At 35.2% G+C, this 23761-nt stretch overlaps 1 protein-coding gene across 1 annotated transcript in view; it reads right to left on the bottom strand.

Moving 5' to 3' along the window:
- Window positions 1-282: 282 nt before the first annotated feature.
- Window positions 283-23761, bottom strand: part of LOC134854834 (cell adhesion molecule Dscam1-like) — a 43358-nt gene continuing 19879 nt past the window's right edge. The window contains exons 17-36 of the mRNA XM_063871193.1: window positions 22280-22420; window positions 21487-21693; window positions 20682-20752; window positions 19267-19666; window positions 16432-16587; window positions 15681-15817; window positions 14235-14400; window positions 13667-13790; window positions 13218-13393; window positions 12782-12796; window positions 8104-8448; window positions 7477-7598; window positions 5770-5974; window positions 5138-5305; window positions 4558-4905; window positions 3246-3875; window positions 2744-2998; window positions 2121-2235; window positions 1621-1995; window positions 283-526 (exon numbers count right to left, since the gene is read on the bottom strand). Of these exons, the coding sequence (XP_063727263.1) occupies window positions 424-526; window positions 1621-1995; window positions 2121-2235; window positions 2744-2998; window positions 3246-3875; window positions 4558-4905; window positions 5138-5305; window positions 5770-5974; window positions 7477-7598; window positions 8104-8448; window positions 12782-12796; window positions 13218-13393; window positions 13667-13790; window positions 14235-14400; window positions 15681-15817; window positions 16432-16587; window positions 19267-19666; window positions 20682-20752; window positions 21487-21693; window positions 22280-22420 (4259 nt within the window). The 3' untranslated portion in view covers window positions 283-423. The remainder of the gene's footprint in view (window positions 527-1620; window positions 1996-2120; window positions 2236-2743; window positions 2999-3245; window positions 3876-4557; window positions 4906-5137; window positions 5306-5769; window positions 5975-7476; window positions 7599-8103; window positions 8449-12781; window positions 12797-13217; window positions 13394-13666; window positions 13791-14234; window positions 14401-15680; window positions 15818-16431; window positions 16588-19266; window positions 19667-20681; window positions 20753-21486; window positions 21694-22279; window positions 22421-23761) is intronic.

Raw genomic sequence — 23761 nt, 5'->3', positions numbered from 1 at the left:
TTCTAAAAACTCTATCCGAGTTCAGAAGAATTGATTAAAATGGTTGCGTTTTTCTGACCAAGGTAACCAAAAAATGTTTTAAAATGTGTGTTTTTTTTTCAGCTAAGAGTTTCAATGCCTTTCATTTTCCATAAGCAACCACTGATACCGATCAAAATGTTTTATATAATCAGTAATTCTATACAGTATTTTTCAATTCGGTCGATAGTTTTTTTCCAATTAGGTCTTTCGAATTGACATTTTTTACCCGGCTGCACTAAGAAAATATCGAGTTTGTACATTTATTCATTATATTGAGTAAAATGATGTATTAAATCAATAATATACCAGAATAAGGAAACATTAAGCAACAATGACATCACAAAAATTAGTGCAAATAGATTACTGTCATCAGTATTTTTCTATGTGTTTACATTTCTCCATTTAAGCGTTGGATTGGTTACCCTGTGGAAAAAGAGAGTGTTGTTGGTTGGCGTTGTAGTTTGGTACAAATATCTGCGACTGATCAACAGTTGGAACTGCGAAACTAAAAACAAAATTTCAAATTGTGTAAAATTATTTCTGAAACATTTGAAAAATAGATTTCAGTTTTTGGCTATGTTGTTTTTTTTCGGTCGACAAAGTTTTTATGTAATTTTTTGGAAAGTTTTGATTAAAAATGCGTTTTTCCAGCGCATGCTTCTGAATTTTGGCGTAGATTGGCATCCAAGGCGTCTTTAAAAAGCTTCATGGATGGCCGATCAAAAATGTATGTTGTAAAATTGTACCAAAGGGTGGACAGTTTGCGTGATTAGAGATCTCCGTACTTTCAAACAAACAAGCCCCTGTCTACAGAAATTTTAAAAAACTATGCTTCGTCTACTAACTTAGACAGTGTTTCATCAAATTGAAAGTTAAAAATTAATGACAAAATCGAAATTTCCACTAAATTGAATTTTTTTGCAGGCAGAGCTCTTCTTAAGCAAAATGCCAGACACCGCTTTTAATTATAATGTTGTCCGAGCCATTTTTTGTAGCTGTCTATAATTATCCGACAAATCTGGGTTGATTTGGTTTGTTATCAAAAAAATCCGGAAATAATGTTTTTGGACATTTTACTTGAGTCTATGGAAAAACAAATGTTTTTTTTTGTCAAAAAATTCCTTGTTTATTGCTTGTCATAGAGATATGCATAATTTTAAAAAAAAATTAATTGGCTTATCCCCATTATGCGCTCAATGATAGATAATTTTTATGTTAGGGCAAAATTTTGAAAAAAAGGACAAAAAGACCATTGTTGGGTACTTTTTGGAAAGTTTTGGCCACAAAATTGCTTTTTTTAGGAGCACCCTTACAAGTTGGCGCCTTTAGAAAATTTTGGGGTCGGTCAGCCCGGATGTAAAGTAGTACGGAAGGGTAGACACTATAGGCGGTCAGGTGAAAAGATTCCTGAGGGGGGAAGGGCGAACCCTAAATCCGCCCCTGACTAGACTGATATGGATGGTATAATCGGAAATAGCTGATTTTTTTTACAAAATGATTGAACATCTTTATACTGATTCCTTGCTTTAAAGTTAAAGTTATGGTGCTGGTGCTTTTTTCTTGACTGAGAGTTGGATTTCAAAAACTGAAATAGTTTACCTGACGGGTCTGTTCGATCTCATCAGTGAAGCTGGATTGAAGTGCATTGACCCTCCTGTTGACCCGTTGGAGTTCAGAGTCCCGTTTATAGGCGGGGGAGGGGTCGGCATTCCTGATCCGTTGCGACCATGTTGAAATCCGTTTGCCATTTGTTGTTGCCTTTGCATGTATAACCCTGGTAGCGATTTATTACTGCTTGTAGAATCGTTTCTGAGAAGTGGACTGTTTTTGAAGTTTGCAGGGGGGTCTGCGTTTGGTGGTCGTTGGGATTGTAGGGTGGGATTAGGGGTGATTCTTTGAGGTAGGTTGGATGCCATTGTTCTGGGAACTGTCTCCCCGCCAATCGGTCGGAAACTGGCGGAAAAGTTGGGGACGCTGCAAAAAATATAATTATTTTTTTAGTTAGTGACCAAGGCGGATCCAGGATTTTCTCGAAAGTTTTCAAACAATTTTAAAACAACTTCAAACAAGGATGAGAACTTGAAATGATCAAAACTGACCTCGGAACTCCACTTGTGCTATTGTTTCTATGTACTGCAGGGGGAAGCTGTGATTGAGACTCCAGATTGAGGTTCGAATCCCGCGGAGGCACCGGCGGAGGTCCAGTGACATTGCCTAAAAGACATAATTCCAGTGACATTGTGGAAATAACTTCAAACTAACAATTTTTGGAAATCAAGTCAAACCAATTAGTCGAGGAATGTGTAATATTGAAGAGTAGTTAAGTTCAGACAATTAGGAATTACATGAAAGCATTTTTTGGGCATTTTGGGCTGATTTGTTGCCTTATCCTCAAGCAACGAGCAGGGATCATGATGAGACTTGAACCCTTGACCTTTCGACTGATAGGCGGGGTCTTTTCCAGTCCCCCCTTTCAAAATACCGAGTATTATGTTTGTTTTACGTATTATTACGGCTAAATGCGTGATGTTACGCTGTAAAGTATGAAGAACAAATCTGTTCAGAATTGTCGATTTGTTCACCACGCAAAATTTCATTGCTTTATGACAACGTTAAATAGACTTTTCAAAATTGAAATTCAAAGAGGGGAACTGGAAAAGAGCCGATAGGCGGAAACCTAGGCCACTGCACCATAGCTTCTCTGAACAAAATGAAAACTAACCCTGTGATCCGGCCGTAGACTGCGACCTAGTCATCCCAGCAGGTGTGGGAGTAGAAGCTATGAAAGAATTGGGCCGGTTGATGGAAAAGGAAGACTGCGACCCTCCAGGACTGTGGGGGACGGGGAAACTGAGACGGGACTGCTGCTGGTCTCCCCCGTGGAAACTGGTCGAGGAGTTGAGATGTGATGGTTGTCCTCCACCCAATGGAATGTGAGTGGGTGGGGGCATCGGCATCATCGCTGCTTCCGTCATCCCTGCAAGAAAAAAATCCAAAATAAGATTGAGCTCTAACTGTGCTTAAACATATAGCAGAAAAAAAAACAAATTAGGATTGGATTCTAACTATATTTCAAATATAAATTATCATTTGCATTCACAAAAATATGTAATTTGGAATGAAGTAACTTCATTTATTTTGTCTTTTCTTTCGTGTTCATGTAAGTCTGGTTTGACTTTTTGACTTTGATTCAACTATAGATAAGTAAAGGTCATTGAACTTACACATATGTTTCTTCAGCTCTTCTTTAAGCAAGGTCGCTCGTGTTGCATCTACATTAGGCTGTGTGTTAAATGCCAGTCTCGGTTGCGAGTTGGACAACCCAGGAATCATAGGGACTCCAGTTCCACCCGAAGGCGACTTCTGGGCGAACGAGCCCGACCGACTATTATTGCCATTTCTTGAACCCCCACCCGACGTCGACCCATTACGACTCGTGTTGATGTCGGGTTCGGGACTCTGTCCTTCGTCTTCGTCGATTCCCGAGTCGTCGCCTCGCTCCACAGCGAACGTCTGCAAAAGCGACGACGACAACCCACCGCCGTTCGGGCCGTTCGGGCCGTTCGGGCCGTTCGGGCCGTTCGGGCCTCTCGGATCTTGGTTGCTCGCGAATGGCGAAGAATTGTAAGTATTGTAAATTGAGTTCGGATTCGGTTGACTTGGGTAACCAAAGTTCAAATTCGAGGCGCTATTCGCCTGGGAATGGATGGTGCGAATGCTTCCTCGCGGAACCCCAGAAGCCCCTCCTCCTATTCCAAGACTGAGTGCCAGATTTCCATGTGAGAGAAACATTGGGTTCGCTGGCTCGGGCAGGGGAATAGGCGCATCTGGTGCATCACGTAACAAGCTCAGATCTGAAAAAAAAAACAAATTTTCATCAAAAATAGTTGAAAAAGCAAAGAAATGTGGCACTGGTTTCTTATAAGAAAAACTTCAAAACATTTTTAAAAATCACCATGGAATTTGCAGCAGTAGCGGATTAAGGGGGGGGGGGCGCTTTGGCGGACCCACTCCCTCTTCATCAGAGATTCAACCTCCTGACTACCCAACGTCCCCATTTTAGTACTTTTGAAGACCTCCATTTTTGGCCCAAAAATTTTTTTAAAGGCGCGTTTGGCGCTAATATATACTCCTTTGGAGGGGGAAGCGCGCACCGAAAAAATGTGATTTTTCGGTCAAAACTGCGCTTTTGACCTGCCAAATCTAAGAACACCTTTTTGGCCTCCTTTTTCAAAAATTTGCCTGCGGTGCTCAATTTTTGGCCAGAACAGGGTCTTTTTAGTGCTTTTTGGGAGAGCTCGGAAAATCAATTTGGTCGACCTCAGAAAAAGATCGACAAAATGTTCGAAAGTTTGTTGAAAATCTGTCCCTCAAGAAACTCCTAGATCCGCCTCTGATTTGCAGGCAAGCATTTCTAAGTCTTAATTTGGTTTTTGCTATATTAAACGAGTCGGTTCAGTATCTTCTGAAATTTGACTTTTCATGCTTAAATTTTGCTGTTTTCCGCATCAAAAATTCTTTTAAAACAAAACTTACTCGGCTGAGTTGAATGAAGACCAATGAACTGCCCGTTTTGATCGATCGGCCTTGGGTTTCTATTTTGAGTCAAAGCAAAAGCAAGGAGACTATTTTTAGATCCCGATTTGTTTGCCCTTCCATTTGCATTGCCATTGGCCAATTCTTGCAGGTACGAATTCGTGCGACCGAAATTCATAGAGCCTAGATTTGCAGGGTTATTTGTCCTGGCTGGGTCGTGGGGGAATATTGAGCCCATGTGAACAAGAGTTCCACGGTCGGAGCTAAGGGTGTGTAGCATTTCGGGAGGGAAGTCGGGAACGTGGCTCGTTTTGCTCCGTTTTCTGGTGTCGTAACCTCCGTGGTATCCTAAAACACCGATTGAAAGTGCAATCCAAATCTTATTGACGCTAGCATATTAACTCATGATATTTACTAGCAGCCATATATTTGTAAATCATTTCGTTTTGCAATAACAATGTCTAAATGAATTCAAGCTATCATTCGTTTAAGACATGTGAAGTTGTCTTAAAATCCTATTTAAAACGGTTGTCGTCTTAAGAGCTGCCGTCTTATTTTCCGGACACCACTTAGTTCTCACTTTGTTTGCGTTGGTTCTTTATTCCCTTCAGAATACAGAGAAGGATGAGGCAGAGAAAGAGCACAGCTCCCAACCCCACCCCTCCAAATATGCCGACCAGAGTCTGATTCGTGAAGGGGGAGTCGTACTGGGAAGCACCCTCCGGAAGAAACTGATCAGGAAGAGGTTCTAAGCAAACTAAATTCATTTATCGAAAATATGAGTAAATAAGGTCTTCTCGACGCTAAATAAACGAAGCCAAGAAAAAGAAACTACAATATGATGATGACGAATGCCAGTTTTATTTTACATTAAAAACCCGGTAGTTTAAATTCACAAAACACAATTTTTTTTACCACAAACTTTTTGTCCGTTATTTGGGAGTAGAATTTATAAAACCTAAATACTCAAATTTAACCAGTCTACTTGTTTAATTTCCTGGGAATTAAAAATTAAACTTTTCGCTAAATGGATTTCATTTTTTCTTTTCTAACCTCATTTTAAATTGTTGAAAAAATCTCATTTGTTCATTTCAAGGTTCTGCTTAAACCAAAGTTTTCGACCCAATTAGAACAATTTAAAAAAAAAGAACCCCCAAAAATTAGCTACTATCAAAATAAAAACAAAAATAGTTAATTGTAAAAATGACCTACCCCCAGTGATGGTATGTGTCGCGAACGTGTATTTAGTCTGGGAAGAACCAGCGCTGTTGTTTGCGATAAGTTTCAAGTCGTAGTAAGTGGCCGGCTCCAATTCAACCAAGACGAAGTTGACTCTGTTGCCAGATACTTTGTATTTCTTCGTGACTGAAGAACTGCCGCCAGATTTGGATGAATCCATTTTCCGTGAGCCTATCTCCTGATAATTTAACATTATAACCAAATATTAAGAAAATAATTAAAGTATTTTAAACAGTTGACTTAACTAGAAAAGCAGATTGCTGTGCAAGTTGCACAGAAGGTTCTTCTGCCACATTTATCAGCAATGTTAACAGTTTGAAATAAAAAGACAAAAAAAAAACAAATTATTTCGATTTTTTTTCTTTTCTTTTTAAATTTTTTGTTCAATTTACTGTTAGTTTTTAGTAAATGCTGACTGACGTGAGCAAAAAACTGCAAAAATGAGAAATGTTAGCAAGTAAAGTAACTTTAAAATCAATTTAGACTACATTCAATTACATTTCTCGCTCGCTATACGAGCAAATTTTCGTTTCAATTTTTCTCAACACTGAGAAAACGTTTCAAATTTTTTTCTAATATTTTTAGTGTCACGGCTAAAAGGGTTTTAAAAACACTTGAACTATACCGGTGATTATTTGTGGAGTCTAATTTTGCGTGGAAGACGAAAACCTGAAATAAGACCTACTCGATCGCTTTACCCGCTCGAAATTAGACAAAGACGCAAAAATTCAAACACGGTTTTCTCGAAATTGGGTTACTGTTTTTAAAATTTTTTGAGTCAAATCACTGCGGAACGGGCTTTAATGTGATATATCACTCCACCCATTTCACTTTATGTACCTGATTTTGTTCAGAAAAAAAATTAAAAAACACCCGAAAACTAAGTTCCTTCCCATTTTAAATGGTCGGAACATTATAATGATGTAGATAATAATCAATTAAAAATATTCAAATTTATGAAACTTGAGGGGAACATATTATAAACTGAAGGGTATATTTTATAAGTTCCGTATAAAACTGTATGTTGTAGTTTATTCGTGAGTATGTATATATACGAAGAGATGTTTTGGAAAAAAAGAACAGAAAAATGTAATGTCGAATTCTTTGATGAAATTATTTCTTACCTATCGAGTATAAGTCGGTTTCTTTTGTTGTTGTTATTTTGTTACTTAAACGCTTTATGATTTATTTATTTTATTCTAGGCATTAAAATGTAAACACGCGACAGATGGTTGCAGTACGTAATATAATTTTAAAATTGATTTAAGATAAGCTTTTTGACAAATTTTACAGATAAATTTCGTTTGATAACTCGATTAAGGTTTAAGTTCAGGTAATATAGTGTCTCGTTCAAATTTTGAAGAGCATTATAACTGTCTAATTTTGTATAATTTGGAGAACTTTTTCAGGATTGGTTCAAAGAATTGATGCTACTGACGAAATTAAGTTCAATAGTTTATAACAATTCGTGAAAAAAATGTATTTTAAGTCAGAATTTTTTCAAAAATATCGCCGCTGATGGCTAAGGTCGAATAACTCTCAAGAAAAGATTTGAAACTTGAGATAATCGAAATGTCCTTTAAGAAATGCTAAATTAAAACAATCAAATTTAAACTTTTATTGAATTTTGTTGTATAATTAAGCAAAAAAGTGGCGGATTGGACAATGCTTTGAACTAACGTGGACTTGAATGATGACGTTGTTGAGGAAACAGCCGTTGTGTTGTATGGTGGACAGATTCAAGAGAGCACTGGTCGATGATATCTCCTCTACTAGTGACTTCAAGTCCGGATTGAGGGGAGCTGGAAAAGATGAAAATACACAAAAATTGCAAGAATAAAAAATGTTTACACTTACAACAAATATGTTGAGCTTTTAGATAATGCTTCATCTGAAACTAAATTTTTTCTGACCAATAAATACAACAAAGCAAACTAGCTTTATTGTTGATCGATTTTTTAGGTTTTTAAATAGAACACTATGTGTGTTACATATTTTCAATGAGTAATATGCCTGACCATAAAACTGAATCTCTTTTTAAATTCAACAATGACTCAGTGGACATTTTTTTCCAGGGAACAAAAAACTTGCCAAAACATGATCTCTTGTCCTCCTTTCAATTAATTGTTTTTTAAAAATAAGTGAAAAAGACATGCATTTTTAAGTTTTTTGCAACAAGTTTTTAAAATTGAAATGACATGCTTTTTGGAGGATATCTGAAATTTCTTAAAAATGGCTTTTTAATTGTTTTGTTTTGAGTTTTTTTTTTAAAATTGCAGCGCAAAAATGACATTTTAAGCAACTAACTGGATCCGAGTGTTTTGAAAGACAGAATGTTTCCCATTTCGCTTTTCCCAACTGCATTTTCAGAAGTCACAAACGCCTCATACGTTTTGCCGCACTCTAAACCTTCGATTACATAAGAACCACTAAATTTCTCATCATTTTCGTTGATTTTCATCCTGTCTGCGTCAATCGAGACATTTTTCCATGGGTTCTCTCCGATGTCCAACTTGGCCGATGAAACTTTAGGCCGAAAATGGACTGTGTACTTGGAGACGAAGCTTTTGATCTCGTTTTCTTGCGACCATCGAAGTTCTAAGCTCGTGTTTAGTCTATAGCCAACAGTTGTTTGGGGTGTTTTCGGAGGCGCTAGAACACATGAATTATACATAAAAGCATGAATTATCCGTCAAATGACCTCACTCCAAAACTTTTCAATTACTATTTTTTCAATTACAATTACCTCCTATACAATTTTTCAAAATTTTTATCAAAAACTCGTTCCTTTTTGTTCCGACTTTCAAAGAAAGTGGCGGAATATTTATAATATTTTTTATTCAATCAACTTTTGACTATTCAACTAAGCATTTGTGAAAACTTTTTTTATGTCATTCGCAAAATATTGTTAAGCGGAGCTCATATTTAAATAAAATTTCGGACGTATAAAAACCAGCCGAAGTATCAACCAGCCGAAATTACGTAATTTATATAATATAACTATGTAACAGTACGAAAGTTATGAAAATTCACTCATAAGCCAATCGCGAATTTCGGTTGACTCATACTTTGGTTGGTTTGTTTGCTCTCAAAATTTCACCTGTGATCATTTTTTATAAAGTTATGGGGTTTTGGAAATTACTAATTTGGCCAACTTGGGACAATTCTCACAAAACATTTTGTGTTCTTATAACACGCCTAAGCGGCGGATCAAATCGTTCCAAATTGATTTAAGGCGAGTAATTTGGTCCTATTATTATAAAAGACGCTAAGAAACTTGTTGTTCCGACTTTCGATACGAAAGTAACGGAATATTTGTGCTCGGGGTGGTTTTTTTTTCTTCAGACAAATTTCGACTTTTTAACTAGCCATTTTTGACGGATTTTTTAAAATATTATTCGAAAGGTATTGTTGTCCTGAGCTCAAATTTGAAAAGATATTTCACCTGTGATCGTTTTTCGTAAAGTTACGGGGGTTTAAAGATTTCCATTTTGGCCAATTTGGGACAATTAACGCGCAATATATTTCGCGTTATTAACGCGTAAGTGGAGAGTTAATCCATCTTAGAAATCGTTCCAAATTGGTTAAAAGAAGCCTATTTGCCATAATTGGTTTGTTACAAGGCGCGAAATCTATCCTTTTGTACTTTTTATGGCGTGTGGGGGGATGATTTTTATAAAAAAATTTCAAATTTTAGAAAAACTTATTTTTCATTTTGTTTTATTTCATTGAATTTTTTAATGTTATTATTGCTCCATAAACCTTAAAAGGCAGTCGGAACATTCAGGGCTTCGCCTTGATACGAGCAGTCTTGTTTTCTTTTTGTTTGTTTCAACCAAAAACCTTTTAGCTGTCCTTAAAGTGCATTTGGGATATTAAGGGCTCTGTTCTAATACACGAGCAGTCCAAATTTCAAACAACGCCTGGAACGATTCAGGAGTGCTAGTCAAAATTAAGGCTAATGATTTATTAACTTTTTCCAATGTTCAAAAACTTACCTGGAACTATAAGCTAATATCTTGAATAATTACACTGAAATTTTTTCCAGAAAATAACTGCAAAGTAGCTAAAATTAGATGTTTTTTAGATAGATATTTTGAAAATGATTACAAAACCAATTTTAAAACCCTTAAATGGAAAGTCCCAGCTTCAATTCAATTTTACATCTATTATCCTAAATTTTGATAGTGTAAAAGAAACTGCTCTTGTTGAAAACATTGCTATTCATACAATTTTGAAAGAATGAAATTGAATGCTTACCATTTTTTAAAAGCTCCGTAATTGAAATTTTTAGGCTACCATTTTCTAGAATAGAGGTCAACGCGAATTGGAAAACTCCGACCAGACATAAATAGCAGCTTTAAAAGTATTTGCCAATTATTAAATTTTTAACCAAGTTTCTCTTCATCAGAGTTAACAAACTGAGATTGATTTTAGCGGTGCTTTTTTTGGATTAAATCTAGAGTTGTTTTTTTAATAGGTGGATGGAATCTCGATTTATTTTGTACTTCGAGTCGCGTAGTTTCGATTTTCTCCAACTTTCGAAAAGAAATTTTAAATATTTACGCTAGATATAGTTTAAAAAACTCAAGCGTGTTCACAGTTCCTGAAATTGCAGCTTTGAAAGTAACATGATTTGTTGATTAATGCGCATTTTCAGCTCCAATTTTGTGGTTTGCTAGCTTTAAAAATTTGCGACAGCACGTGATTGACCCAAATACTTAAGGCATCACCGACAAACACATTATCACTACGCCACTGAAACCCCAGTGTATGACATTTCAGACAGACTTGGTCTTGAGTAATGAAATAACAGGCAGAAATAAATGCATTTTATTAAAGCGGATATAACAGAGCTTATTTAAGTAGCTCAGAAAAAATCAGAGTTGAAATAACTAAGGCTGGGAAAAAATGGTTTTACTTGTGCTATGAATCAATTTGAAAATAAAGAGTTTTAAGACTTAGCTGTGATCCCTGATAAGTTATTGTTGCTTGTAAAAAGCGGTTTGTTTGGAAAAAAACTGGATGGAAATTTTTATGATGGAGAAATCAAATGGCTGGAAGTTGATATTGGCCAATTAGAATTGAGACTTGAACAAGACTGCTCGTATCAGGGCGAAGCCCTCAATGCTTCGACTGCCCTTTAAGGTTTATGGAGCAGTAATAAGATTAAAAAATTCAATGAAATAAAATAAATGAAAAATTTTTTTTTCTAAAATTTAACATGTTTTATGAAAATCATCCCCCCACACGCCATATTAAACACAAAAGGATAGTTTTCGCTCCTCGTAACAAACAAATTATGGCAAATAAGCTTCTTTTAACCAATTTGGAACGATTCCTAAGACGGATTAACTCTCCACTTACGCGACAATAGCGCAAAATATATCGCGCGTTAATTGTCCCAAATTGACCAAAATGGCAATCTTTAAACCCCCGTAACTTCACAAAAAATGATCACAGGTGAAATATCTTTTCAAATTTGAGCTCAGTACAACAATACTTTTTGAATGATATGAAAAAATTCCGTCAAAATGGCTAGTTAAAAAGTCGAAATTTGTCTGAAGAAAAAAACCCACCCGAGCACAAATATTCCGTTACCTTCGTATCGAAAGTCGGAACAAAAATCAATATAAAAATTGCAAACATCTCAAAATCACATACAATTCGTACAATCGTACATTTGCGAATTAAGGTTTAAGCAGACAATCGAGTTTCAAGCATATAGCCAGGCTGAAGGGAAATTGAAAAAACTTAATATTTTAAGGGTTACTTCTGCAGAAAACAGCAAAGTTGAAATTTTCACCTATATTCCGCAATTTTCACAACTGCCATACAACAAAAATCATCCGCATGAACTGAATCTTGAATTTATAAGCAAAAATTCCGAGATCGATATTTTGTCTTTTTGCAAAAAAATTGTATAACAAGCCTGAATAATTTAAGCAAAAGACAAATTTATGATAACCAAAATTCTCAGTTTTTGCCACCATTGTATCAGAAAATCAAAAACAATTTATTGCGTGAAATTGATATGTTTGATGGTACTACCTCAAAAAATTTAAAATTCAAAATTAAACGAATTTGGGCAGCGTCGGAAAAAATTGAAATGAAACCGTAAATTCCTTCTGTTTAAGCTTTTAAATCTTTTAACGCTTCATACCTGCTGACAGTACTGCCTTACCATTTTTAATTCAATATGGTCATTATTATTTCAAATTTTCATGCGATTTGGTGGAATCCCTCATACGCGAAGGACCGAATGCGCGAAAATAAAAACCAGCCAATCAGATTTCACTAATCTAAAATTTGGAAAGAAAGTAAACATTTCCAGGGACTGAATATTGATATTGGCCGAATATAAAAACGGCAGAAATATGCAAAATTTTCAAATTGTCATTGACCGCCGCCGAATTGGAACAAATTTTATATTTCCAGGGTTTTGTTATGAAAGAAACAAAATATTGCTTCATTTAATTAATTTTAATTGAATGGCAATTGCTTCTTTTTAAAAAAATTGACTTTCGGCTAATTTTGTTTTCGCTTCTTCGCCCACGAGTTTTTTCGCCCATTTGGTCCTCCGCGCATGAGAATAGACCCCATGCGATTTACCAAAATTTTCAACCAGTTTTCAAAGCTCTGCGGGAAAAACTTTCGCCTTAAGATTTTACCTCTCAATTTAGTTGTCAATCATTGGAAGCGTTTTGCTAGACCCAGCGATATACAGATCCTGGCCAATTTTAGCCAAAAAATGCAGTTTTGTAATTTATTTTTAAAAATTTTGGATAAAAAGATGAAGATCGGAAATTTTACAATAGACCCTACAATATACAGACAAATAATATTTGCAAAAATTGGCATTCAAGTTGGAAGAATGAAATTGCCCGAGTCAAACCAGCGTTCAGTGCTCGTCACATAATGGCAATAAATTTGTTGGAAGCTTTAAAAACCAAACACCAGTGATTATTGAAAAACGTCTACTTACAACTCCTCCATTGATCTGAAATGTTAATTTTCAAAACTTGTGAATAATTGAAATTTGTTCACAATTTAAAAACAATTGAAACTTCCACTGGAATGTGCAAAAACTTTCGCCAAAAAAGAAGACTATTTGAATGTGTTTAGTTTTATTGATCGCAGAAAACAGAATTCCGCAAATTTCTCATTAACAAAAAATGGGTCAGCTCTTTTTCTCCCACACCACATTTAATTAAGAGGGCCATTAAGTAAAAACTTTGAAAATTCACTGACATCCATGAAATTTTTTTACAACGATATTTTCACGATTTGGTTACGTCTTCGTTGTTTTCCTTATTTAATAGAAAAGATTCAAAAATGTATATAAAAACGCTCAAAATCAACCATTATTAAAAATTTATAATAACGCGAGGCAATTAATGGAATAAACAAAAAAAACTTACCCAAAACAGTAACGGTATAATTAATAGAGTCTGATTGGTCCTTGTTAGCAACTGCACAGGTGTATTTTCCGGAGTCCCTCTCTTCGGCTGAGGAAATGAGGAGGGAGTTGTTCCTCAACTGCAGATATTTGTCCTCCAATTTGCCATCAGTGTACACGCCGAGTGGCTTCGAAGACCTAGAGAGTCGTTGAAAAAAAATTCCCAAAAGTTCACACGATTCATTATGTTATAGTAATAATCATAACAACTTATTTCCAAGTGAGGTCATTACACAAATGTAACTAAAAATAAGGATTTTTTTCACAAAAACATCATTTGGCAATTTTTTAATAAAATATATCAAAATCTAAAAATTATCAAGAAAATCACTTATATAAAAATTAAAAGTTTTGCATGACTAGTTTGAAGCATGATAAAATATAAGAGGACAGAAGTGAAATTGTGCGTACTCGACTCCGTTTCTGTACCACGTGAGGGAGGGGGTGGGGCTTCCCACGAACAGACAGTCCAGGATCAAGTCCGACTTCCAGACTGCAGTGAGACTGCGCGAGAACGAGTAGATCTGAGGAGGCACTGGCAACAATTAAGATCACATGCTAGAAAGTTCTAAATTATGGTTTTAATTTTTTTTTGTGAATAAACTACAAAATTTTCTTGAATGAACCTCTTAATTTAGCTTGAAAGGATCTTACTTCCTCCCTCCTCCTCTTCCCTTCCAGGCACTTTTAACCAGCTTCAATTTAGGATGTTTAGAGGAAACTAGGAAACTAGGATGGCTAGGAAACTTTAAAATGTTTATTTAGGCGGTACTGGGAACAAAAAAAATGCTTCAAGTTCAATTAAGAGTTCAACAATTGTGTTTCGGCGGGGAGAGAGAAGTTCCGAGGCAATTTTCCAATTTTCTCACAAAATTCTTCTATGGATTGTGAGAATCGACGAGTGTGAGGGCAAAATTAGTTTTTTCAATGTAGTCAATATTACACCAACGGCGACGAAGTGACTTGTTGGTGTGCAAACCTGTAGAAGATGCGGACACTGTGACTTGGTGGGTTTCGGATGAGTCACCCTCACCCGCCTTGTTCACGGCCACAACCCACGCACTGTATGTCTCTCCCGCCTCTATGTTCTCCTCCACGTAATGGCTGAAGTTAGACGTCATCTCTTTGCACTTTGCACCCACGCGCTGAAAAACATAAACATAAAATCTCACAACGCTACACTAGCAATTTAGAGGGGGGAGGGCTTTACAGGGATTCGATTGCCTGAAGACTCAAAGAGTACCCTATTGGTACTATTTTAAGCCACCCGATTTCAGGTGACAGACCTAAAATTTGGTGATAAAATTTTTCCAAAAACTGCCAAAAAATGCAACGCTTTTTAGCCTGTTTTTTTAAAAAAAACAATTGCCTGCGGCGCAGAAAATTTGGTCAAAATGGGGTTTTTTATAAAGATTAAGAAGAGCTTGGACAATCAATTTGATCAGGGGCGGATCTAGGATTTTCTCGAGGGGGGGCGGATTTTGGAAAAATTTTCCAAAATTTTGACGACCTTTTTTTTTTTAGGTCGACCAAATTGATTTTTCGAGCTCTCCCAAAGCACTGTTTTAAGCCTTTTTGAAAAAACAGTCAAAAAAGCCGTTTTTGGGCACTTTTTGGAAAATTTTGACAAAAAAAACGCGTTTTTTGGCGCGCGCTATCCCTCAAAGTTAGTATATATTGGCGCCGAAGGCGCCTTAGAAAAACTTTAGGGTCGGTCGGCAAAAATGGATTTCTTAAAAAGTACCAAAGGGGGGACCCTTTGGGTCGGCAGTGGGTCCAATCCCTGAGGGAGGGGGCGTCCGCCCCCCCCCCATTTAATTGGTCCTCCCCCCCCCCCCCCCCCCCCTAAATCCGCCACTGAATTTGATGATCGACTTTGAAAAAGGTCGACAAAATATTCGAAAATTTTTTGAAAATCCGCCCAATGCGATGCGTTTCTTTCAGAGTGATCGGTTTTATGTCATTATCATCAAATGACAACATAAAATATCCATTGGTAGGAAAGGCGGATCTAACTTTTCTAAGATAATGGAAAACGATGTTGTTTTGCAATGAAAAAATAGAAATCCTCGGCAATTTGATGACAAAATTTTTTCTCACAACTTTCTGCTTTGGGTACAATATTGAAAAATGGATGAACCAAACGCATTTTTAGCCGAATAAAAATCATAATTTAAAATCGCTCTCTAAGTTATCAAACGATTAAAATAATATATTTAACCAAAAAATTGAACATGCAGAACAGTTTTTACAGCTCTTACAAAGATGCGTATAAATTAAATTTCCGGATCTCTTTAAGTATGGTACCCCTATGGTACCTAGTAACGAATGGTCACCCCTGTAATGAAGTAATTCAACTGTTAGACGTGGAAGAATTTTGTTCCGAATAACGAATCTCCCCTTTGGCAAATTTCCAATGACTCACCGATACAATGGTCTGTTTTTCGAAGCACACTTTGTACGCCTTTAGTACCCCCCTGTGATAGAGAGGGGGGAGCCACGACACCATCACCTCCCTTGGGGACTTCACCACCACTTTGCTCTTCTCGGGAGCACTAGGCGCTGAAAATAAAGAAAGGAGTAGATTATTTTCAGTACGAAGAAGTTCTGACTCGTAACGTTTTAATACGCTTTACTTGGAGTCAACTAGAAATTTGACTGACAAAATTTTGACATGAAAACAAAATGGCGAAATTATTTGCAAAAAATCAAGACCGATATCCAACAAACAATTTGGAAACCGTCCATGAACCCCAAGAAACCAAAAAATGAATGATTTTATATCAATTTTTTCTTGAAGTTTTTGAAAAACTGAGTCAACGGTAAATATTTTCCCTTGGGAAATCTTAGAACTTAAATCCACCTTTGAAATAAAAATGAGCGTTTTTGTGCGCTATATACAATTACATTAACAGAAAATGATTTTTATTTGGTTGTGAAGTTCTCCAATCTAGATTTTATATTGACCCCTTTGCCATTGCTGAACTTTAGAGGAAAAAAAGTTCACAGAGGGTAGCTACAAGTTATAACTTATTGGCTTAACAGCTTGATCTATCTAATCTGATGTATATGACTGATTTTGATTTTTTTTAAAATTTTTTTTATAACTTTAGTTTATATTTGTATATATTTTTTATAATTTACACTTGAACACTGCCTAATTATGTGTTGCTTACGTGCTTGTAATGTTTCAATGACAACAGGAGTAGAATAAATGCCATCCCCCGCGTGTGTGTACCCACACACTGCAATAGTGTAGTTGCTGTAGGGGTCCACGTGACTCAAAAGAATCAGTCTGTCCAGGGAGGGGTAGAAAGTCACTGCATTCGGCTCTGGAAAAAAACAGTCAAACATGATCAAAAGTTGTAATCTATCGTGTCTGCAGTTCGAAACATCGAATAATGTAATCTTTTCAGGGGAAAATTATGAACAAAAATGTGTTCACAATAGTTTGTTTGTTCGCCATGCAAATTTTCATAACATTTTGACTAATGTAAAGTAAGTTTTTCAAACTTAAATTCAAATGTGGGGAGGTAAAATGGAAAAAGCCGTTTTTCATTGTCAAAATGGCGTTGATAAAGCTACAAAAACTAATTATACTCGAGTAAAATTAAAATTAAGCATAAATAAGCTATTGTAAACGGCCTAAATTAAGCATAAAAAAGCATGTTCGCATGCTTAATAAGACTAAAAATAAACAAATTTACCCCTGTTTTTCTCGACACTGAAAAGTATTTTTGGAAAATTTTTATGATCGTACGAATCATGACTTAAAGCGCTTTAATATGATATATCACTCGACTCATTCCGATGATTATTTGTGGTACCTGATTTTGCGTGAAGAACAAAAAAAGAAAAAGAAACAAGGATAGCCGGTTGCTGTGCAATAAGTAGAGAATGTTTCTAACACATTTTCAGAAAAAAATTGCGTAGAAAAATAGTGAATTAGGCATAAACGAATCTATGGGTCTGCAAAAAATCAATACAAAAAATGAAAAAATTTTCAATTTTTTAAAAAAATTTTGCACTACAAAATTTAAATATTTTTAAAAATTATTATTTTTTTTTGCCGGAAAAGTATTAAATGAAGCTTCCTCCTATTAAAATCAATTTATTTTTAAACTTAATTTCTAATTTTTACAAACAACAAATCTTACTCGATCGCTTTAGTCTCAAAAATAGACCAAACATCAAAAATTTCAGTTCGGTTTTTCTCAAAACTATTTTAAAAAATGTTTTTAATCGGTTTGTATCACGACTGATTTGCCTTTTAAATGATATATCACTCAGTCCAGTCCAATAATTATGTGTGGTTCATGATGTTTCGTGGTAAAAAACTAAAACACACCCGAATACAAAATTCCTCCCCATTTTCAATGGTCGGAACAACAAGAATAGCCGGTTATTGTGGAAGTAGCAAAAAATGTTTCGATCGCAGTCTTTCAAAAATAATAATCTTTTTTCAAATTAATGTAGTTTTTTCTGTGTGGTCTAATAAAAGGATTTGACGTAGAAATATAACATAATTTAGGCATATTCGGCAAAGTGGACAAAAATTTTTGTAGAAAAATGATTAGAACAAACATTTTCAAATTCAATTTTTTTTCAAATTTTTTTTGCACAAAATGCTTGAATTTGTGTGAGTTTTTGGTTCTTAAAATAGAGCTGAGAATCTCCAAAAATTCGTTTTTTTTTTTTGCTTAAATCTCAATTTTTAGGGCTAAAATTAGGCATAACTAAGCTGTTATAAGTCTGCTTGCTTGCTCTGTTTGCTCGAACTAGGATGAAAAATCAAAAAATTAAATTCAAACTGGTTTTTCTCGACACTGGAAGTTTTTGGAAATTTTCAAAAGTCGATCGAATTACGACTGAAATGTTTGTAATATGATATAACACTTAACTCTCCCTATTGATTATTTGTGGTAGCTGATTGTACAAGAAAAAAAACACAAACAAAACTGAAACATTTCTGAATTACGAATTTATTCCCCTTTTTTCAAATGGTTGGAACAAAAAAAACTAAAAGACCCTCCGAATACAAAGTTTGCCACGTTTTTCAAATGGTTCGAACAATAACAGGTGTGCATCGCTATTGCTGCCCATTTGTTGTTTCAGAATGATTGAATTTAGTATAATGAGGTCATCAATTGACTATAAATTTAACAGGTTTCAACTAATATTGAACTTGACAAGTGGAAAAACAATGTTTCAAAAAACATTGACCATTCTGGGTTAAATTAGATTTTTAGTTAGGTTTGAAATATGCTGAAATCAAAAAAATTGTTTTCTCATCTGATCAATTTTTTTTGTTGTGATTTTCTTACTACCCGACACCCATTAATTGCGAGGTACAGCAATCCCTTACGTTAAACGTTGAGTTTGTATTTTGGAGAAGGGGCGGTGTTCTTTACAAGGTACCTTAATTGTTCCGGCCATTGAAACTCGAGAGAAACATTGTATTTGGTACTGTTTTAGTTTTTTTTTAGTTTACTACGCAAAATCAGGTGTCACAAATAATCATCAGACTAAGTTGAGTGATATATCATATTGGAGCCCTTTTAATTGTGATTCGAACCACACTAAAAAAATTCAAAAAAATTCCCGGGGTCGAGAGAAACTGTTTTGAAGTTTTTACTTTTTCGTCTTAATTCGAGCGAAAACAGCGAGCGAGCATTCTTATTTTAATTGCTTAAAAGCTTACAATAGCTTAATTTAAAATGTAAAAACTTAGTTTTACTTGAGTAACGTGAATTTAATTTGAGTATTTTAGCACTTTTTGGAATCAAATTTTTCAAAAATTCAAAAAACTGCAAAACCTGAAAAAAAATGGCTGCTACTTTTGTTCAGCTACTTTTATCACACCACTCCGGAAAAAAACGAAATTAATTTGAAAAACTATGTATTTTTTGAACTATCTCCGGAACATTCTGTGATACTTGCTTGCACAGTAACCGGCTATCCTTGTTTTACTTTTTAATTCTACTCTTTGAGTTGAATTCAAATCAACTGACCTTCGTTTTTGAAGTACTTTACTTTGTACCCTAGCAACCGCCCGTTCACGTTCTCTTCAGGTATAGGGTCAAATTTCACCAGAATATTCCTCTCCCACGAGGGAATCACTTCCAGGTTTCTAGGGGCCTCGTCTGGCACACCTTCCAGTGTCGTGATCATTGCAGGTGGCGAAAACGGACCCGAACCAGCCGACGTTCTAGCTCGGATTTTCAAGTCGTAAGTTGTGAACAGACTCAGATTTGTCAACTCGTATTCCTGGTCAAAATTTCCCGACAGAGCTTTGAAATTCTGTCCTCTTGCCGGTATGTTTACAATTTTCTGGTTGTTTTGATCCACGATGTTGTAATAAACAATGTCATACTCTGTGATTACACCGTTTCTTTTGTTTTTCGCAGGTTGCTGAAAATATATTTTTGAAGCTTTTACAAACCAACCAGACTAAATTTTATTGTTCTCTTATGGTATATCGAGCTGAATTATAAATTAAACTCAAGAAGGAACATACGCCCCTTCCCTATTTTAGTCCCCCAAATTGAATTAAGGAGTCTTTATTCTTCTGACTGTTAAGAGAGATCAGCTGCTGTAAGTCTCCCGAAATCGATAGGATTTATAAAATTGGATTGAGTTGTAAATGTCAAGTGAATAACAAAAAAGTCGTGAGAGCTAGATGCAAATTAAATGCTTCCTAGAAAGTAGTAATAAAAAATTTAAGATGTCGAATTGACGCCAAATTTTTTTGGAACTTGAAATGATTACTTTCAGATCAGCATAAATCTCTACCAAATTTGTAGGAGAAGAAATGAAGCTTAAATTGGATTTAAAAAAATCTGAATTCTGGAAAGGATTTAAAGCTTATGTTTTCGCTCTCATCTGGTATTATCCAAAACCACTTTTCTATGTCGATTCTCAGAGTTTTTCAAATTTTAGGACTAAGCAAATGAAATAAGTAGCAATTCATTGCCGAGTAAGTTTTGTTTTAAAAGAATTTTTTTGCGGAAAACAGCAAAACTTGAGCATGAAAAGTCAAATTTCAGAAATATCCAACAACTCAACAAATTGGGAAGACTACTCAACCGACTCGTTTAATATAGCAAAATCCCAAATTAAGACTTAGAAACGGTTGCCAGCAAATCAGGGGCGGTTCTAGGATTTCCTCGTTCAAAAAACTGTTCGAAAATTTTGTCGACCAAAATTTAAAGTCGATCAAATTGACCAAATTTTTCAAACGGCCGAAATTTCGGCTGATATAGATGTTCTAAAACAAAACCAAAGGGAAAACCCTTTGGGTCATTGAGTGACCAAGGGGTCAAATCTCTGAGGGGAAGGATCAGCGCCATCCCTTAAATCAGCTCTTAATAAGGTTCTAAAGTTACTTGATCATCAAATCAAAATCAATTAGAGAATTTTTCTTTACCTTCCAGGAGATCAAAATGGAGTCAGTTGACAGCGCACTCAATCTCAAATTCAAAGGTGGTCCCTTGGGAGCTAAAAATAATAACAAGTTTATAAAAACAGTAGTTCAATTATTAAATTTTCAATAAGCTGTCAATTAATGGACCAGAATAAATAGCAATATATAATTTTATGAAAAAATTTTAAATTTCGATGTTATTACCATTTCATGTGAACTAATACTTGAGTAAATACAAAAAATTAATTTTCAGAGAGTTTTCAAGTTGTGACAAGAAAAAGAGTTTAGAGCCGCCAATTTTCAAGCATGGCTGGAAACACACAATGGTACTACAAGTACAACAGTTGAAAATTAGTCAACACAGTGCTTTCTTAACATTAAATTATAATTAGTTATTATCTCGGCCGACAAACACAATTCAGAAGCCAGTCATGCCATGGTACATATAGTTTCAAGAGAGACTAGACTGCAAACATAAAAATGTAATTTAAAAAGTCGCATCACAGCTGACAATCTTGAAAGGTTGAGACAAAGTTCGCGCAGTTTCTGTTGTCAAAAACGCGTGAAAAAGTCACAATTAAAACGCCATTAAAATCAAAGAATACACTTTTAAAAAGTTGTTTTTACAAGAAGAGCGTTATTTTATGATTAGTTTTTGGCATCTAAAACAAGAATAGAGTTTATATAGAAAGTCCAGTAAGTTTCGAAGGCCTAACCCCCACTCGAAGTTCTCACATATTAGGATGGGGGGATTTTCTTGCAGGCACCTTAGAGTAGCGGGTAAATTTATTAAACATATCCAACTAACCTGCTTCACTGGTAAACAGAGACACTTCTGGGTTGTTTTTAGATGAGCCCAGAGAATTGACGGAGGATATTTGGACCCTGTAATGTTGCGCTGGATGCAAGTTAGTCAATCTTACTCTTGAGCTGGTCGAGTGTAGTTTGAGCTGGAATGAGTTGTTGTTGTTGTTTTCGGAGGTAAAATTTTGATTGTCTGTTTTCGTAAACGATCCTGAAAAAAAAATTTACTCGGCAATTTTCGAACGACTGTTTTCATTTTAAAAGACGTTTTCAGTAAAAAAGACGTTTTTAACTGAAATTTTGAAAAAAGTTTTCAGCTGCAACTTTTAAATGCAGCAAACTCAGATAATGATTTTTCAAAATTTATGAACTATATTGAACCTCCAATATCAACAATCAAAATAAAAGATGAGGATGAATACAAAAAAGGCCACAGACACCGGCTATTTCTATATAGCAATTCAAAGCTCTGTTTTCAAAAATCTAGCTGATTTAGCTGGAAAAAATCTGGGATATAATCTTTTCTGGAATCACATGTCGACAAGCTGATGTACTTTTGAAAAATTTGTAGAAAAAAATAATGAAAGTTAAAATGAAAAAGTTTAATTTTGATTGATTAGCTAAGTTGAGACACCGTTCGATAGACTGCTAACTGGCCTTTTTGGTACTCTTCCAAGATAAGATTTGTTTAATTATTACAAGTTGCGTAAACTGTAATCGAGTCTGTTCTCATTATGAAAACGAATATATTTATATAGTTTCTGCAACCAGAAACGAAATGTTCATCTTCAATTTACCCGACTCTTCTGCTGGTATCATATAAGTCACTAGAACATGGTCCAGGGGCGAGTTCCCGTTGAAGCCCAGATTCCACTCCAGTTCAGCTGATGTGCTATTCACGCCCACCACTCTGGCATCGCTGGGCGCATCCGGCAACTCTGAAACAATTTTTAAATAAATTATATTTTTGAAAAAAAAACACGTTAGACAGATCACATCGAACCAATTATTAGAACTTATTTTTTTACACATCACTTGCAATAAAATACAAAAAAGCCGCAAAATCGAAAATTTCGAAAACTTAGATCTATCAAAAAGAATAGGGCTTTTTTGTAAAAAAAAAACAAGCCTAGACAATATAGTGTGAAATCAGCATCGCAAAAAACTTATCAAGCGGTAACAAAGACGAAAGTACATGAGAAGAAACCCTTTAAGCCAAACAAATCAAAAATAATTAGAATCTATTTAAAAATATATTAAGTTCCCTCCCCTCAAAAAAAACACAGGAGCAAACTTGTTTCGCTCATCAAACGACCCAAAATGAAACTACTAAGACGCTTCAATATAAAATGCAAATTTTGGCACAAAGGTGAAGCTGTTTTTTGCAGCACAATAAAACAAAACATAAAAATCATTAGCGTCATAAGCGTCAAAAACTGGAAAAAAAGAAAGAGTAAACTTAAAAAATGTCGGTTATGTGCAGGAACCGAACCCTTGACTTCGAGATGAAATACCACAGGTCCTTGCATCTGCGCCTTGGCCGCTTAACGATCGTTAAACATTAGACGCCCAGCTGGGTACCTAATTGATAATTATTTTTCAAAAAAAGTTGCAAAAGGTAAAAAGTAGTTTTAAAATTGTGTCGAAAAGGCGAAAAGTAGACATTTACTATGTTCATAGCTGTTTTATATCAAAAATAAGGAGTACATACTTTAACAGGGAAGATTTAAAAAATATCTGTTTGATTATTTTGTTTGTTCTAGAATTTCCAAAATCATTTTTGAACAAAGCCCACAAATGGGCCAAAAGGTCAAACTTCTCCATAGCAGATTCCTTATCCAAAGCGAAAAAATCGCTGATGCAGGGGATGCCCATGAATCTTGTTTTTTTTAGTGAACCATTAATCTCAGGTTTGGCACCGTAGTTTTTAAGACAATCAATACGTTTAAAAAAAATCAAAAATGGGCTTTTATTAAGTCTTACCTATGTTTTATAGCAAGGACTTTGCTCAAGTAAGAACGTAACAGAAAAAAATACAAGCGGGTGTTTGTTTCTATTGGACTTTTAATCTAATCGATAAAGCAGTGTAGTTTTTGAGCTAAATCAAAATTTTTATTTAAAAAGAAACAGGTCGCAGAACAAGGAAGATGCTGAGATCAAGTTTCTTCGACTGAACCTCGATTCTTATATTTGTCCTAGTAGTTCTCTAGAAAAACCAAAAAATGGAAAAAAGTATTTCATAAGCGTCTCAAAAATTGATCATAAAAACCAAATCCTAA

The sequence above is a fragment of the Symsagittifera roscoffensis genome, chromosome 9, assembly GCF_963678635.1.
Source record: "Symsagittifera roscoffensis chromosome 9, txSymRosc1.1, whole genome shotgun sequence".
Taxonomy (NCBI): Eukaryota; Metazoa; Xenacoelomorpha; order Acoela; family Convolutidae; genus Symsagittifera; species Symsagittifera roscoffensis.
This window is presented reverse-complemented; position numbering and strand designations above follow the sequence as displayed.